Source organism: Pelodiscus sinensis, chromosome 8 (genome assembly GCF_052426305.1).
Source record: "Pelodiscus sinensis isolate ZL-2025 chromosome 8, ASM5242630v1, whole genome shotgun sequence".
Lineage (NCBI taxonomy): Eukaryota > Metazoa > Chordata > Testudines > Trionychidae > Pelodiscus > Pelodiscus sinensis.
The window spans coordinates 63,009,977-63,029,030 of NC_143059.1; the positions used below are offsets into that span (position 1 = coordinate 63,009,977).

Below are 19,054 nucleotides of genomic sequence, written 5' to 3' on the forward strand. Positions count from 1 at the left end.
ATCAGCAGTTCTCACACAATAGCTACTCACTTGGGAGGAGTGGCTGTGTGTGTGAGATTTCATCCACAGCTGAACTGGAATCAGAAAACAAGCCCCTTCTACTTCGAGATCTGATCCAGAATCAAAATCATAAGAATGGGCTTAGCTCAGAGATTCCATCTAAAATCTGTCTTGATCCTCCTCTCCCCAAAAAAGTCAAGAGCTTGGGAAATAGAGGTTCAGTGCATGTCCCCTCTCTCAGTGTAACCCGATGGCCTTGTAAAGACACGACCCCCATTGTTTGTTGTGTCTCCTTTAGCTCTAGAACAGCTGCTCACGGAACTTGAGAATTTTCTGAAGATTTTGGATAAAGAGAACCTCAGCAGCACAGCTGTAGTGAAAAAGAGTTTCCTTGCTGACCTCCTGCAGGTGTACACAAAGACAAGCGGTACGTATAGCGTCACAACAATGGAGGGGGGTTCTTAACTGAGACTGGGTAGATGGGATATGAGAGGAGATGGATTTGGTTTTTTAATTGTTTATACATGATTAGATCTATCTACAAAAATAACCAGAGCTCCAGATTTCTTAAAAGTAAAGGATTTCCAAGGTTCCCAATCACTTTTGTTTTCCTTGCTGTAACTTGGTTTATTTTTAATCCACACCATAAGATACACAGGATGTACTGTTTGGCTGAGTTCACATTGGAGCAGAAACTTTAACTCATGGATTTCCTGGCTGTTCAGTGTTTAATTTCTCAACTTTAGCATTGTTTAATTGGTAGGTTTTTGCCTTTAGTAAACACTGACATGTAGACATGTACATGTATGTATATCTGTGTTTAATACTTAGTCGGGTCTATGGGACAGGCTCATGAAGACATTTCTCTCTCCCTTTTTACAGGTGGTGATGAGGAATACATTTACATGAACAAAGTGACCACCTTCCTTAAACAGCAAGGTGGACAGGAGAAAGAAGACAGAGGTATGTAATCCATGGCTAGCAATTGTCTGGGATGTAACTTTCTAGTAGAGAGAGAATAAAGGGGCACAGGATTTGATTCTGTTCCTATTGACATCTGATGTGATTCCCTTGAATTACTGGGGTGCAGAACTGAGCCAATGAAAGAGGGTGAAGATGACTGTCCTCTTTTTATATATTCTGTGCTTTTGGCGAACGCGGTGAGGTTATTCCTGGAAGGAAAACTTTTGAAGGCAGTATTTTTGGATAAAAATGTCTCCTTGCTAAGTATGCAGTTTCATGCAACCCTAGTGGAGTATTTAAAGAAGTTCTCCGAATATGTATAGACACAAAACAGATCTAAAATCTTTTTGATGACTATTTTCAGCATATGTCTTTGCACGCTGCCACTGGTGGTTTCAAATTGTCTAAACGGGTGCAAGATGAATTATTTATGCACCCAGTACACATCCTGTCTTGTAGTTACAGCGCACCTCTCCCCACGCCCTTCAGAAGATCCTAGTACTTTGCAAACGGTATGTGCTCAGAACACTAACCCTGGGTGAAATGCTCATGATTGTCTTCCAACAGGTTTTTTTTTCCCTCTGACTAGCTGTACAGGCAGTCCCCAGGTTACGTACAAGATAGGGACTGTAGGTTTGTTCTTAAGTTGAATTTGTATGTAAGTCGGAACTGGTACATACTGTAGGGGAAACTCTAGCCAAACATTTCTCCAGAGCTCAGTTTTATTCTCCCACACCTCACTTCCCTCAGTCCTTTATTCTCAAGCTGAGGTGTCTGCTGAGAAAAGCCGCTCCGCGTCTCCCTGGTCTGCTGGGGGGAAGCAGCTAGTGCGGGGTTGCCTCACCCCGTTTGTAAGTCGGGATCCGATGTAAGTCGGATCCATGTAACCCAGGGACTGCCTGTACTTGGTTTTGCATTCACAACATGGGAGAGGGTTCTTCAAAAGTTCAGAATGTTTGTTAAAATGTCTTCCTTTCACGATGTGTATGGAAACTCAAAAGGATCACTTATCCTCCAAGTTTCATACTTACAAATATAGATCAGCCCATTAGCTACTTCCAATATTATTATTAGTAGTATTAATATTAATATTATTATTTATTATTATTGTATTACAGTGTTGCCCCGGGGCCAGCTAAGAATGAGGCCCCATGCAAATGCAAGAGACAGTCCCTGTCCCAAATTGCTTACAATCTAAATACAGTAGAGTCTTGATTATCTGACCTAAATGGGACCAAAGGATGGTCGGATAATCGAAATGTCAGATAATACAGAAAATACCTTGCGGGGTCCAAGGTATTTTCCCCGTCAGCTGCTGCTCTGCAGACACTCGGCTGCTTCATGGGGGGCCCTGCTGCCCTGACCTCCTTGATTTCTCCCGGCCAGTCGCGCTGCCCTCGACCTCCCCTATCTTTCCCGGCCAGCCGCAGGGCAGCATGACTGGCCAGGACAGCTAGGGGAGATTGGGGGCAGCATGGCTGGCCGGAGGGGATGGGGAAGATCAGGGTGCCCCGCGACCTTCAGGGGGAAGGGGTGGCTGGGCTCCGGCATCCTGTCGCATGGCCCTGCTCCCTCCTCCCTCTTCTCTCACCGCCTTTGTCTCTGCTCAGCCTGGCGCCTTCCCTTCCACGCTCCCCTCTGCCGGCTCCGCCGCGCCTGCACAGTTGTCTTGGGTGGCCACAGGCAGGTCGGATAACACGGAATGTTGGCTAAGGGAAGGTTGGATAATCAAGACTCTAGTGTAAACAAGACAGAAGGACGTTTAGGGAAGAGGGTAACACACACGCAAAGTGAACAATATGATGGCCTGCAAAGGTCACGCTAGTTCCATGATTTTTTATTGTGTTTATAATCTGCTTCATGCAGCCAGATTGTGGATTCTCTTTCCGCATGTGTATGTACAGCCCCATCACAATAGGCCACAATCTTGGCCAGTGCTACTAGGTATGCATGATTATTATAATAAACCATAGCCCAAGAAGGCCAGCTGGTCTCAGCCAGAGCTGGAGCATGGCAATTGGCAATGGAAAGATTGAGTTACATGGATTCTCTAGCTGGGCTCCCATGACATGCAAGGCTTGCCCAGGCAATGAAGTGAAGCACGATCAGTTGCAAGTCACTAAATCCTGCTGTAAGTTTTTATTTCAGCCTTTTCCCTCTCCTGTGAGCTCCCATTTGCAATCGCTCCCTGAAGGACGTGGCCTTTTCTCTTTCAGCCACTTTCCCAGCTCAAGTTAAGCTTCTAAGATTTCCATCTGGAAAAACGGAAGCCAGTGGCTTAGCCTCTGTGTGTGTGTGTGTGTGGCCTACGTCCTAGATATGAATGTGTAGAAGACCCCAACTCTGCCTCTGCGCGCAGCCCGGTGGAATGAATGGGTATCTGTACAGGGACTGGCATCTGCCCATCCAGAGTCAGCTGCAGGTCAGAACCTGTAGGGGTTTAATTCCTTCAAGCTCTGATTATGGTAAGGTAGATTCTTGGGCCCAGGCAGAGTCTCACTGAAATCAGTGGGGGTATGTCTACACTAGAAAGTTAGTTCGAACTAACGGACGTTAGTTCGAACTAACTTTCCTATGCGCTACACTAGCGCTCCGCTAGTTCGAATTTGAATCGAACTAGCGGAGCGCTTAGTTCGAACTAGGTAAACCTCATTTTACGAGGACTAACGCCTAGTTCGAACTAGCTAGTTCGAACTAAGGGCTGTGTAGCCCTTTAGTTCGAACTAGTGGGAGGCTAGCCCTCCCCAGGTTTCCCTGGTGGCCACTCTGGCCAACACCAGGGAAACTCTATGCCCCCCTCCCGGCCCCGGACCCCTTAAAGGGGCACGGGCTGGCTACGGTGCCCGTGCCAGGTGCAAGCCTGCCAGCACCCAGCTAGCAGACCCTGCATCTGGCACGGCACAGAGCCACCCACCCGATGCCCCCCAGCCCACCCCCTCTTGCCGGGACCAGGCTGGCGGCTCCCGGGAGCTTGCCCTGGACCGCAAGAGGCGGGCACCTTCCTGGGCTAGTGCGGACATCGTGGACCTCGTCCACGATCTCCGCACTAGGCACAGGAAAGTGGCTGTCTAGGGCAGGAGAGCTGCCAGCCTGGCCACCCAGGACCAGGTGTGCATGAAAATCAAGGGGGTCCACTGAGACCCCCGACACTGAGCCCTGAGCTTACAATGGCCGTCCTGGGTCAGACCAAAGGTCCATCTAGCCCAGTAGCCTGTCTGCCAACAGCGGCCAACCCTAGGGACCCTGGAGGGGATGGACTGAAGACAATGACCAAGCCATTTGTCTCGTGCCATCCCTCTCCAGCCTTCCACAAACTTTGGGCAGGGACACCACTCCTACCCTCTGGCTAATAGGACTCCATGGACCCAACCTCCATCACTTTATCTCACTTCCCTTTAAACTCTGTTCTAGTTGTAGCCTTCACAGCCTCCTGCAGCAAGGAGTTCCACAGGTTAACTATTTGCTTTGTCAAGAACAACAACAACTTTCTCTTACTAGTTTCAAGCCTGCTACCCATTCCTTTCCTTTGGTGTCCTCTAGTCCTTCTTGATGGGAACTCAGGAAGAACTTTTCTGAATGCACCCTCTCCACCCAACCCCTGCTTTTAGAGACCTCTATCCTGTCCCCCCTCCGTCTCCTCTTTTCTAAGCTGAACAGTCCCAGTCTCTGTAGCCTTTCTTCATCTGGGACCTGTTCCCAACCCCTGATCATGTTAGTTGCCCTCCCCTCTCCCAGCCTTTCTCTTCCCCTCTCCCACCTCCTTTTCCCAGTGTCCCCCAGTTTTTTTCAATAAAGACAGAGTCAATGTTGGAAGAAACGTTATCTTTATTTTGTACATCAATAAGAAGAGGGGCTAGGGAAGGGTAAGTGGAAGGAGGTGAGGGAGGAATGGGGTACGAGCCCCCGATGGGGAGGACTGGGCTGGCTCTGCGGGCTTCTGGGGGTGGAAGCTCTCCTGCAGCCCCCCAATTACTCCCTCTCCCCAGATGGCAGCCTGCGGCAAGTGCAGCCGGGCTGATGGCCGAGTGGTGTGATGTGCCCAGTGTGGGCACTCAGGGCACTCCAAGCCAGAACTTCTTTGCAAGCGGGGAACCCCTTAGAACTGTGTGTCCGGGGTGGGGGTCGGGACCCTTTAAGCGCAGCCCTCGGCTAGCCTGAGACAGCAGCTCCATGCTCTAAGTCCTCCTTTTATGCCCTGCCGGCACTGCTTCCGGCCATCCTTAAGCCCTGTTCAGAGTCCACTCAATGTGGACTTACTAGTTCGAACTAGCAAAACGCTAGTTCGAACTAGTTTTTAGTTCTAGACGCGTTAGTTCGAACTAGCTTAGTTCGAATTAACTAATTCGAACTAAGTTAGTTCGAACTAGCGCTGTAGTGTAGACGTACCCTGGGACTTTGCTGGGTGCATGCTAGCACATCAGGGCCTGAATCCGTTCACAGTTGAATTGCACCGAAAGCTTCCTTTATAGGAGCAGCGCAAGATAAGGCGTTTTCTTAAGACCATCAGAGCAGCTCAAAGGAAAGGGGGGGAAAGCCCCTATAAAAACAAGTGAGGGATGGCCAATACTTGTTCCTATTAATGAATTTACTTTTGATGGCACTAGTAAGATGATGAGCTGAGCAATACAGTCCTTTGTAATCATCTTTGTTTGGCAGGGCAGCTGAATTCACTCAGCTAAATGACCTAAGATGACACAATTTACCTGAAAAATATCCAATGTATTGTTCTCTGGAAGCTGGACACTGGTGAGGCTGCTCAGGAGAGCGTCCAGTGCTGCCCAAATGATTAGCAGAGCACTCGCAGCTAGGTTTTGGCTTTCACTGGTGATGCACATGCCTTGGTGCACACACAAAATGTATTCTGCACACGGATGGAAAAGAGTAGAGGGTATATTGACTCTGTGTACAGGAAAGAAAATAAATATTGCTCTTTGGTAGTACCAGCAGGGAAAGTACAATACAAACATGGGCATGAGAGCAGTTGTTTGACTTGATGCAGGAATTTGTTTGGTGAAATTCTCTTCCCTGAATTAGACCCAGACGCAGGCTAGATGATCGCAGCGATCTTGGAATCGGTGGATCTGCCTTGGTGGCAGATAACGGAGAGCATGCTTGTATAACAACGAAGAATTAGGACCCTTTATTGCTGTTAAAATGTTATGCCTGTTTACAAAATTTCCTCTTGCCTGTTTTTTGTCTTTCTAAATGTCACCTGCCCAAATTCCAAGTACAGGGGAATTTCAAAGCCAGCGAAACCTGTACTGCATGCCCTGTTATTAAGCAACTTCCTGCCTTAAGAGAAAACCTGGAAATCTCTCCCATTGCCTTAGGGACAGTTCTACTGTGTCTTTACTGGAAGCGAGTGTCAGCAAACTGGCTTTGTTTTGAGTTGACGTTTACAGCTGGTTTAGAAAAAACAAAATTATTCCTTAAGCAGATCCCTCTTTACAGAGGGAGAGAAGAGCAGGAAACTCCCTCAAAGTCCAGCAGGGGTGTCACCACGCACATCTGATGTATCCTGTGGAAGTGCCTACAGCAATCAGTTATACACCCTGAAATCCCCTGGATGCAAACTGTGCAGCATCGCAGGGCCAGCTCCTGATTTGTATCGGCGCAAGGTCTGGACCAGCGTCTCCATCCTGCTCTCGATTTGCTGAGTAGATTGGGGGTGGGGAGAATGAATGAGGAAGAACAAACTAGATTCCTGGGAAGGTGACGTTCTTCGGATGATTCCCAGGCACAAGGGGAAACCAAGCACTTGCAAGATTTTAAGAGATGCTGGCACCATGCGAGTAATGCAGAGATTTGAATGAGTGCTCGCTGCACAAAATGTCACTCCTCCCCATTGTCTTCAGTTCTTGGAGGGATGCTCTGTCCTGGGCAGCAGTTACAGATCAGCCATGTACATCTTTCCTAAATAGACACCGGCACCGTGCACTTCGTGAGAGAGGCAGGGTACCTGTGGACAGGCCGGTAGCCAGTGGTATGGCAGCACTGCGAATGCAAACTGAAGCCTGCACTGACGAGCCACAGGGCCTGGGCCAATTGGGAGCTAAAAATTGCAGTGTCGATAGTCAGGTTCTGACTGGATCCTGGGCATTGGAACCCAATGAGGGAAGGGCCATTGGGTATTTATAGACTACATGCCTCTGCCGGCAGAGGCATGTAAATTAGACAACCTGACATAGTCAATGAAGTGGGGATTTAAATATTTCTTGCTTCATTAAAATAAAAATGGACGCCGCGCTGTGCCGGCTCAGCTGATCGTCAGCACAACGCGGCAGTCAAGACGTGGATCGGTCGGCAAGGAAAGCCTTTGCCGACTGATCGTGTAAACCTAGTTTCACGAGGCATAAGGGATCGGTCGCAAAGGCTTTCCTCATTGACCGATCCACGTGTTGACTGCCGCGTTGTGCCGACGATCAGCTGAGCCAGCACAGTACGTTGGCCATTTTTATTTTAATGAAGCAGGGGATATTTAAATCGCCACTTCATTGACTATGTTGGAGCGTCTAATTTACTATTCGGCAGAGGCATGTAGTCTAGACATACCCTTTGAGCCCAGCTACTGCTGCTCCTTTTAGCCCTGCAAGCTCTTGACCCAGGCTCTGAGACTCTGCATCTCACAGGCTGAAAGTAGCACTTCCTGGTGCAGCAGAGAAGAGGGAAGCCTCCAGCACCCACTTGGTAGCAGAGATTTGCAGAGTATCCATAGGGTACCGTGGCTGGGCCATTTCTTCATTAATGCCCGAGGCAGGAAAGCAGCGTTTTCTCGAGGCTGATGGCCTTACACCAGGGGAGGCCTAATTTTCATGTCAGCCCTGCCTGTTGTGGCATTAACAACAAGGGAAGTGGAGACGCTTCACCACAGGCAGCAGGCGGATTACGTCGCTGTGTGTTTCCGACTTGTCCTGATGCTTCTGCTATTGTGCCAGGGGCTCATTATAGGACGTATATTCAGAGCTGTCATTGTGGCTTCCGAGACTGAAATGGAGCCATGTGGGGCCAACTTTTATTTATAAAACACAGAAATATGCAGCATAGTTCATGCCAGAGTCTTCTGTCCCCTGGTAACCTCCACAAAGGCACAGCTCTGGCTATGTCTACATTGCGCATTCTTGCGCAAGAAGATATACAAATGAGGCATGGCGACGAATATTGCCGCGCTTCATTTGCATACCTAATGAGACGCCCTTTTGTGCAAGAAGGAGCTGTCTACACTGCTCCTTCTTGAGCAAAAACCCCCTCTTGCGCAAGAGCCGTTCTGCCACTTATTTTCAGGCAGAACAGCTCTTGTACAAGAGGGGGCTTTTGTGCAAAAATGGCAGCTCATTAGGTATGCAAATGAGGCGTGACAATATTCATCGCCACACCTTATTTGCATATCTTCTTGCACAAGAGTGCACAATGTAGACGTAGCCTGACTGTTCTAATTTAGCTCATCCCTATTGATGTGGGAAGAGAGGCTGGACTTTTCAAAGGAGCCTAAGGGTGCGAGGCCGTCAGTTCAAAGGGAGAATGGTACCTAATTCCTGTATCTATTTATGGCACTTACATGTTTACAGCAGTATCTTTGAATGTATTTCTCCTCTCAACACTCCTGTGAATTAGGATAGTGCTCTTATGTCCATTTTACAGATGGGGAAATGGAGGCCTAGAAAGACTACTTGACTTGTAAAGGCTACAGAGGAAGTCTGTGATGTAGAAGGAATTGAACCTAGCTCTCCTCTTTATTTCAGTTTAACACCTGAATCACTGAACCATTCACCATACTTAGGTCTGTTTAAAACTTCTACCCATCCACAGAATGCCCCTTTCTGAGTGGGTGAAAATGCCCACCAAGGATATGGCCCTATATATTTTTTCCTAACCATTTTTTCCTTCGCTATGAGGTCCTATGTAAATGCATTAGTTACTAGTGTGATAATTCTTAGAACATAAGAATATACATAAGAACATAAGAACGGCCGTACTGGGTCAGACCAAAGGTCCTTCTAGCCCAGTATCCTGTCTACCAACAGTGGCCAGCACCAGGTGCCCCAGAGAGGGTGGACCGAAGACAATGATCAAGCGATTTGTCTCCTGCCATCCCTCTCCAGCCTCTGACAAACAGAGGCCAAGGACACCATTTTATCCCCTGGCTAATAGCCTTTCATGGACCTAACCTCCATGAAATTATCTAGCTTCTCTTTAAACTCTATTATAGTCCTAGCCTTCACAGCCTCCTCTGGCAAGGAGTTCCACAGGTTGACTACACGCTGTGTGAAGAAGAACTTTCTTTTATTAGTTTTAAACCTGCTACCCATTCTTGTTTTATTACTAGAGTTACCAGACTTTGCACCTCTGTGGCAATCTTTGTGCTTGAAGTGAGCGGTGGTCAGTGTTCCCACTCCATCCATGTGCAGAATACATTTTGTTATGTGCACTAAAGCATGCACAGATGTGCACCACTAGTAGAAACACATGCTGCTGGCTGTGAGTGCTATGGGAGCTCCAGCTAATCAGCTGGGGTGGCATTTGAACCTCTCCTGGATGGATGCCCAAGCACTCAGCTGATAGGGAACACTGGTGGTATCCCCATTTTATGGATGTGAAAATGGAGGCACAGAAATCAGCAATTAGCCCAGCCACAGCAGGTGTCATGACAGAGCTGGGAATAGAATATACACTCAGAATCCTCTAACTTGCAGTCCTGTGTTTTATTCACTATGTCATACTGCCTCCCAAAAACCTTTGAAGTCCCTCAGGCCTAATCGAGATAGCTGCCCTTTTAGCTATGACTCATTTTACAGTGGTGACAAAATACAACAGAAAATAAATCTGTCGATTATATTATAATTGTGGCGTAATAGATAGATGATGTAAGTGTTCCCTACGGGTACATCTACACTGTGGTGCTATTTCAGGATGCTTCCGGAATCCCGAAACAGCTATTCTGCATCTTGCCAGTGTGCCCTTTATTTATCTTTCAAAATAATGGGAACACTATTCCTACATCCCTGGAAACCCCATTCCATGAGGAGTAAGGGACATTTTGGAATAGCGGTTTATTTCAAAATACACTTGGAATAAGCTACACAATTGGCATAGCTCAAATTGTGTCACTTATTTTGAGCTAAGAGTGTTGTGTAGATGCACCCTAAAGGGGGAGAACTTCTGAAACTTTCTCCTTAGAAAACCTGAGGCCAGGACCTCCACAGAAGCCAGTGTGATTAAATGATTTCCACCCACTGAGAATCTGTCTCTTGGTTGCTAAGAATGTTAGTGAGTGGAACTGGAAGAGTGAAAGTGTTTTTCTGGAGGCCTGAGAGTTAAACCATGTACATCACAGAGCGAAGGTTTTAGAATAGCTCAGTATAAACATCATTACAAGTGAAGTGATTTTTTTTTAAATCATTTTTGTCTTCATTGTTTTCATTCCAAGAGGAAAAACATTCCAAAAGGAGAAGAGCTTCCACCAAGAGAGCTGGGTCTGAGGCTGGGATGCTTTAGGACTGTATTCTCAGCTATGGTCTGAAATGACATGGTCGTGCAGATGCGACGAAGCATTCTAGCAGACTCTGTAATTACAGCCCTGCTTCCTGCTCCAATGTAACCGAGCATGAGGCTGTTGCTGCACCAGGGCGATGTAACAAGCGCGTTGCTGGGACATGCCACATGTCATCATAATTCCTGCTTCTTTCTGTTTGTAGCCTGGGACTACGGAGAGTCTTTGTCCAATGGGGAATCTGGGCACCATTCGTCTCCTCCTCAGAAGAGTCTGCCAGACCTTCCTCCTCCAAAAATAGTACGTGATTTTCCTCAGCGCTCCTTTTTCTCCTTCACTTTTCACTGTCTTAATATACAGTCAAATGATAGAATTTTATATCTTTTAAATTTTCCATGGTGCATACTGGTTTTAAGCATAAGGCCCACAGGAGGATTCAAACCCAGGACCTCTCAACCCCTCGGCTTGCAAACTCTCCTATGACCCAGGGCTCATGTGTACCATCATCTTAACCCCTCTGTTGGCCAGCAAGGTGTGAAGTTTAAGGCTCGTTGGGCACAGAGTGCAGCTGCTACCCAAGATTATTGCAGTCCCTGCATTTGCTCAGCAGAATGCAGTGTGGGGTGGGGAACACTATATTGTGTAAGTTGCATCCTTATGGAGTGCAGCTTTCTCCCTGTGTTTGGGGGTTTGCTCTGTGTGTGTATGTGTGCGTGTGTGTGCGCGTCTCGAGAGACTGATTATACACAATTCAGTTTTCCCTGAAATTTTGCACCAAAAAAGTCTCCAAGCAAAAAGCCTTTGGATTTTTCCATGGGCCAGTTACAAACGTAATTAGGCTCCAGTTCATCACAATGGGCTTTCAGTGGGATTTTGTTTCCTTGGCCAAAGAGCAGCCCTCGCTATCCTCCAGAGACTCTGACAAGCGGGGCTTACTGCTAAGCAGCTGATCAGACATGGGAATTTCAGCAGTAAGGACTTCCTGATGTGAAAGGACAGCAGACTTGAAAGAGAGGCGTTAGTGGGAGAGGGGAGGGAGGAATATGTATGAAGGGGTAGGGCTTGCTGGAGAAAATTGCTCCTTTTAAAAGGAAGGAGAAGTCCAAAGGCAAGATAAGGGATGAGCATAAAGGGTCTGATGGGTTCTCTGCTGTAAGGGAGGCTAATGGATGGATGGCCTAGAAAGGCAGGTCTGGATTAACTCACAAGCCTTTCAGACACATTGCACTTGTCCTAATGGCTGCGTTCCAGAGCCTGGGGAGTTTTTCCAGCTAACCCATCTGGCTTCGTGGTTCGAGCTGCTCACGCTCCCCACGCTGTGAAGGGAAGTCGTGACGTGTGTGTGTCTGGCTCGGATCCCATGGGGCACTTTTCCTGGTGGGGGTAGGGGCAGCAGTAAGGAGATGGGCGGACGAGGCCACCGGCTGGGACAGCCAAAGCGTCCCATGCCAAAGGAAAGCCTGCCCGGGGCGCAGCAAACAGATGTGCCTCTTCTGCAGCCTGCACTGTGTGACGGGGCCGGACGAGCGCCAGCTGCACAGCCTGAGCCCTGCTGGCTCTGGCTGTGGGAAACTTCGAGGCAGCTCCTCCTGGTTGTTGAGTGGAACGAATACAGGAATGCACCTCTCGCTCAGCAGAGCGCCGGCATGGGGAAACCCACTGCCCTCCTCCCGGCCCTACTGTTGCCTCCATGTTCCTTCAGCAGATCTCTGGCTCCTTCCTGATTCCCCCTCTTTAATGCCTGTCCCGTTTAATAAAAATTGCCCAGTTTATTGATCCAATCCACAAGTCTCTCATGCCCTTGTCATGAGTTTCACCACCTGCTGGGTTAGAACCCAGAACCCCAACTTGAGCTGAAGGAGTGACTCTGTTAGAGGGTAGCACTAGTAGGATGTTATCCTCTATGTGCAACAGCCCCTGGTGAGGAATGTGGTACACGCTTTCCATACCTCTTCGTTTCCCCGGTATACATGTAATGGGATTGACTGTCTGTGCTCTGGAGGGACAGCCTGGGCTGGATGCTGGGGCTTTAGTAGAACCATGCAGAACATAGGGGCATAGCTCCTGCCCGATCTACTCATCATTTAGCATCACATTGAATTTTGAGATCAAGCCATTTGAATGTATATTTAAAGAAGGATGAAGCAAGTGAATGAATTAAACTAACGTGCAAGTGGAGTGGGGGGGAAACAGCTCTGCCACCTCGGACAAGGGGCAAGTCTGTAATTGACAGGCCTGGAGACCGGTCCAAGAGTTGCCAGCACATCTGCTCGAGCAGTCTGCCATGGGGCCAGGTGTGCTGGATGACTGCGGCTCTGCTGGACGCAGATTCTTCCTCAGCTTGGCATCTGGCTAACTTGGAACTTGCAAAATGAAATCACATCAAAAACTAGTCTTGAGGATGCAAAATCTCCAACCGTTGGGATGGGGGAAGAGACGTGTAGGGCTCGTTACAGTCTTAAAAAAGACTCCAGAGTTTGTTCCCGATATTCTTCCTTGATTAATCCTGCAGTGCATTTACGAAAGCCTGGTTTACATATGAAAAATTTGGGGATCGGAATTTCAAATTCAGCTCCAATTTAGGCATCTGAATAAAAGCCTGGTTTTTCCGGAGTGCTCCTCTCCCACTGTGAAATTAATGGCTAGATTTTTTAAAAAGAATTCAGTGACTGATGTGTTGAGCTTTTTTTTAACATTCTGGCCTGATTGTGGGGTTGGCCAGGAATTTTTTTGACTCTTTTTGGACATTTTTTTTTATTTAAAAAAAATTGTTTAAATCAAAACTGGTTGTGTCAAAACAACCTTTTCAATACGTTGCCTGACTTGAAAAAAATGTTGAAAACGTCCCATTTTGAAAGTGTCAAAGTGAAAAGTTGAGATTTTTCAGTGCAAAACAATGTATTTCCAAATGTAACTGAAACGAAACAAAAAATGTAAAAAACAGGTCAAAATAAAAATTAAATATTTTGAAATGAGTCATTGCAAACTTTCCATTGCTGTGAACTTCCCCCACCCCACCCACACGCTTTCTGTTACTGATTTTTTTTTTTAATTGAATTTTTGTCCTGATTTGGGACAGAGACTTTTCTCTTAATCTCAAAAATTCTTCTGCCCGGTGCTAGAGCTGAACTGCTTTGAACATCTGGCTGTAAACGGGTAATTATCATGCTTCTGCATGCCTGAAGCACACCCCACCTCCACACAACAGTGCTAACACTGCACGCATGTCAACCCCCATTTGGATTACGCTGATCTCCACTGGCAAGTCTACACAGCAGTTACACACCCCTGTGCCAGTTGACTGGGGCTCATGGAGTTTGGGTTAAGGGGCAGTTTAATTGGTGTGGCCTGAGCCCAAACGTTTTCACTGCAATTAAATACCCCCTTAGCCTGAGCCCAAATCAGTAGGCCAGTCATGGGTGTCTAATTGCAGCATAGACATACCAATATATGAACAGTCCCATTGATTTCTCAGCACATTAACATTACACATGCACTCCGGCTTGCACTCCGTAGCCTTTGGCGTTCACTGATGTGGAGGGGGCAGGGCAGGGGTGGTTGGTGCTGTCTTCTGGCTGAGGAGAATTTTCTGAGAGGCCAAGTTAAAAGAGTGGCAGCACAGTCGGTTACATTGCAACAGCTGTAGCTTTGGCAAGGGATCCGTGGCGTGTTTCTCCCGAGGACTTTGTGCTTTTCCTTGATGTCAGAGCAGCAGGAATGTCCTTTTTGGTTTCACTTTTTAGGGATTTGCTTCATGTTTATCACTCAGCACCAGTTACCACAGTTGCTGGGCCCATTGGCCTGGGGGGTGATGTAGTAAGTGGGAGTGGCTTCATTAGCTTCTGGTGAAAAACCCTCAGATTCTTAGCTGACTGATCAGCATGCTCGGAAGCTATCGGACTTTCCACTCTAGGCTAGTTGTGGCTTTTCCAGAAGCCCTAAGCAAAAGACAGGGAAGTGTTGTGCTGTCTCAGGAGCAAGTTCCTTCTTGTTTCCAGTAGGGAAGTAATCATCTCTGCCAGGCAACAATGAAAGGAACTTACATTTCTTACAGGTGCTGTCCTATTTGTAAGGGGACTGTTAGCCCCTTACTAAAACTCTATGTGAGTTTTTGGTTTGCAACCTCCCGGTATCAAAAGGAGAAGGGTCCATGAGACTGACAGACCCCAGAGACAATGGAAAGCAGTCAACACTCCAGCTCGGCCTGATTGACAGGTTGGACAGGCCAGTGAGGAAAGTAAGAGGCCAGGCCCCGTCCTCCCTGTGAGCTGGGATTTTTCTGGGTCTCTCTGAGCAAGGAGAGAGAGCTGAGACACAGCTAAGAGGAGCAAGCCGTGTGGAGAGGCAGTCCTGCAGCAACAGAGCCAGGCACACACAGCCCAAGGAGTGCAAGCCGTGTGGAGAGGCAGTCCTGCAGCAACAGAGCCAGGCACACACAGCCCAAGGAGTGCAAGCTGTGCTGAGGGGCAGTTTTGCAGCAGCAGAGCCAGGCACACACAGCCCAAGGAGTGCAAGCTGTGCTGAGGGGCAGTTTTGCAGCAACAGAGCCAGGCGCACACAGCTCAAGGAGCTCAGACTCTGTGTTGAGCAGCAGACTGGCAGTGCTCAGAGAGCCAAAAGGGACAGAGAAGCAACGCAATGAGCGGGAGCCTGGCAAAGCAGCACAGCCTGCAGCTGGGTGTGGTGAGCAGCTGGGACCAGCAAAGTGCGGGGAGAGGCTCTGAGCAGGGAGATATCACCAGCCAAGAGGCCCAGCAGGCCAGACTGGGAGGGGGGTCTGACCACCTAGAGCTTGACGCTGTGTGGTCACTGCCAGAGCAAGCGTGTCCAGCCTGCAGCCCCCCTGCAGCACATCCAGGGCCTCTAAGGGGCCTCTAAGGAAGAGACTGTGGACTGTCCTTACACTCTGCAGGCTGCTGTTTTGATGTCCCCAAGCTACAGAGCAGGACTATGTGTTCTCATTTAACCTTTCTCAGTTTTCTTATTCTTTTCTCTCTAATCAGTTGCTGTTTAATAAATTTTATTGGCTTTGAACTTTATGGAATGATCACTGGGCCAAGAAGGCATCCAGTGTGAAGAGAGCACCCCGGAGTGGGGACACTCTAGCCCCTGCCCCAAGTGACTACAAGGTTGGGGATTAAGCCCCAGGAAACCTGGGCCCAGCCTTGTTGGGGTTTCGAGGACTCTGCTACTCAGGAGAGTGGAGGGGGAGCCCTCAGGATCAGGGAGCTGTGGGGTAAAGGAAGTAGGAGTGGGGACTCAGATCCTTTCGCTGGTCCATTTCACCGGGGTGGTATAGAACTCAGGAAAGTTCCCCACAATAGCGGGACCATTCCCCCGCTTACATATTGCAACCTGGGTCCCTGCCAGCTCTTTCAATAGCTCCCTGCTGGCTTTTGCCACAGCTCAGCCAGTTCTTGCCAGAGCTGCACACCTGAGCGCACACCCTTACTTTTACCTCTGGTGACAGATACAAGCTTCTCCCCCATGGGTTCAGCTATATTGGCTTGAGTCTGTGCGCTACCTGCTCACTTGTACAGGCAAGTTGGGGGTTTACCAGCTGGCCCTCAATTTACTATTAGGCCAGTTTTCCTCAAACTTGCTTATAGACATATTGGACAGATGCAGTGTGCAAAACTTGGCTTTGGTTTTGCCCATGTCCTAGTCTCCCCAGTGAAAGCGTGTGGTGAACCCTGCAGTGTCCGAGGTGCACAGCTGCTCTCAGTTTGGGGAGATTTTTTTCTCTTTTTTTTTAGCCAATCGTACCAGTTTCCCTAACAGCCCTGCGAGCGCACCGAAGTGCTGTACTGTGACGGAGGGTTCAAGGATGAAGGTGATGCGTGAGGTGGAAGCGGCAATGATTAAAACCCTGGACTCTTGGATTTTATTATTTGTTTTTAAATTGAGCTGTGTGGAAGGAGAAAAAAGAGGGCGGCAGGGAGTGAAAACATCCCCTCAGCTCAACGCTTTGAACTTTGAGTCACAAGTGCAATGACCGGAGGGTGCTGCTCTTTGGGAGGTTGAGTTGAATGAACAAAGACACAGACACAGAAAGCTACAAAGGAACTTGGTGTCTCAGACAACATGTGGGAAGTTGCTGGTAGAACAATGAGGCGACTTAGGGGTGTTCCATTATCCAGTGCGGTCAGAATAGCTGTTCGTTATCTGACGCTTGCAATATTTCTTTGCTAGGCTTCCCTTTTTTCAGTGCGAGAGCCTGGCATGAGTGGGTCTGACCCAAAGCCTGCTGGAATCAGTGGGAGGCTGGAACCGGACTTAGGTGTTTGCACAATGCCTAGAGCAATGGAGCCCTCCTCCCTGCCTTAGCATTAACTAGCACTTTTCACCGCATGCTTCCAGTTGCCCCTTTGACAACACCCGAGTGTCCTGTCCTACCAGTCCCACTTGTCAGCGTAGCAATTGCAGCTCTCTGGGCCATTCCTGTATGATACCGGCAGGTATTTGTTAGGGTTTGCGTGCTCTGGTCTGCCCTTGTGAAATGTCCACGTGTTCTGAAGTGCCAGGCTGGGTTGGAGAACACAGCGCAGTGTATTTTTGATCTAAGCTAAAGAAACCCACGCCTCTGGCAAAGGCAAAAATAATAATAAAAAAATCCCTAGTAGCTGAACCCTAGTCCCTTTTGGCTTCCATTGTCTGTAGGAAACAAAGTAACCGTCCCCTTCCCTAGCCTGAGACTTTGTTGGACAGTATAGGAAGAAGTCACAGGAGGGAGGGGGAGTTTATGTAAACAAAAATGGCTTCCCAATTGGATTATCACTCTAAATTCTCCGCCACGTACACTGATGTTAGCTGGCTGCATGTGCCAGTCTGCCACAGAATCCATTATAAAGTTGTTTGCTGGCTGAGGAAGTGCCTCTCAGTAAAACTACAGGTTGAACTTTTCCAGCCCAGAACTCTCTGGTCTGGAAACATCCGGGGTCGGCAATGATTTTAGTTAGCTGGATGTCCATTTTTCATGGGTGTGGCCAAGTTTCCTGCGGTCCTATGAAGTTTGTTTACAGCCACCAGTCCTGGCTCTCAGTGTTCTGCGCTGTTAGCTCTAATTTGCCCCTAAGAACTTAGTAAGCAGTGGAAGTGATGGTGTTGCTGCTAGACCTCCCATAGTTCAGAAAATTCTCTCGTTTGGAACTGGTCAAATCTCGAGGGTACCAGACTAGAAAGGTTCAACCTGTATTGGGTGTTTATATTGCTAATTCAATGCTTTAGTTTAAGTTCTTAAGCATTTAAATGTTGTAGGAAAATGCTGGTAAAACATTCCCCATATGCCCTCAAAAAAATTAATGCCTAGCAGCTCTTTCTGGAAGAGCACCTCTCCTTAAAGCACTATGCAAATGTAAGTCAGAATTACCCCTATTTTGCAGAGGTAGAGACCAAGAAAGGTCAGAGACTCACCCATGGTTACCCAGGGGTTTGCTCCCAGTTAGCTAGCCAAAGCCAGACTGTATGGGCATACACTGGCTAGACTAGGACTACTGCAGTGTTAATATTCTCCTTCAAAGCCGAGTAAGCTGACACTCCAGATTAGTGGGTTTCTGTTAGAACACGATAGTTCCTCTCTTGGCTGATTGGTGCTACAGATATAAGAATATAGCTTAAGAACCATTGGTCCATCTTGCTCAGTATCCTGTCTTCTGACTCTGGCCAACGCCTCAAGAAAGGCCAGCCAATTTGTCCAGAGCATTTCATGCTACGTACCTCTTAGAAAGGACAGAGGCGCCAGCTAGAGGCTGCTGCTTAATTTAGCATCTCCAGAAACTTTGACTTGGCTCTTGCTCTGCAATACCAAACATTAAGCATTCAGCAAAGCTGACGAAGTATAAGCAAACAGGTACATAATTGAAACATACATAGAAATATTTCCCAGTGGGGCACAACGCACTGGCCTGGTGTAGCTTTACACACTGCCTCCTTGTGTATACAGCATGCCTCCTTGTGCCCAAGCGCTGGGCCCCCAGCAGCTATTCATCCCAGCTGCGGGCAGTTGCTTCTCTCCTTGAGGTTGATGTCAAGGAAGGGGATGCAGCTGTAGCAGGCACTTGTGCTCCATAGGAACTCTGCTGGCAGGGACCATAAGGGGAAGCACTGAATCAATGCCCTCTTCCAGCCGCCTTGGCCTTCCCCATATTGTGATGGTGCTGGCCCTTTATCTTCTCTTCCTGAGCCAAGGGCAACACCTACTGGCTGAGATTCATGGTCCCAGGTAGCGGCACTTAGACAACTTACAAAGGGTAAGAAGTGTGCTCTACAGCCTTTGCCAAGCTCCTGCTGCCTTTTAGCTCATGCACTAAGCTCCAGAGGTCCTGGATTCAGTTCTGCCTGTCGGTGTTACACAACCATGCCAAACCATTGTGCAGGCAGCCAGGAGTGAATGAGTAAAGGTTTTCAATGGGTAGTAAGGGATGGGGGACATGTCCCCCTTATTGCCTGCCAGCCAGTACATCTGTACTCCAGTCATAAGTGACGTTTCAGCCCGTGTTCAGCACCGTTGCAAGGGAGTTTCATCAGGGGCCAGCCTCACCAGAGCTGAGGTTTAATGCTGGTACCAACTAGAATCTAATTCATACACTTACAATCCGGAACATA

At 48.1% G+C, this 19,054-nt stretch overlaps 1 protein-coding gene across 3 annotated transcripts in view; it reads left to right on the plus strand.

The window, feature by feature from the left end:
• Positions 1-19,054, plus strand: part of AFAP1L2 (actin filament associated protein 1 like 2) — a 129,401-nt gene that overhangs the window by 70,964 nt on the left and 39,383 nt on the right. For all 3 annotated transcript variants that reach the window (XM_089780203.1, XM_025190678.3, XM_006134964.4), the window contains exons 2-4: positions 299-427; positions 883-963; positions 10,656-10,750. In XM_089780203.1, the coding sequence (XP_089636329.1) occupies positions 299-427; positions 883-963; positions 10,656-10,750 (305 nt within the window). The remainder of the gene's footprint in view (positions 1-298; positions 428-882; positions 964-10,655; positions 10,751-19,054) is intronic.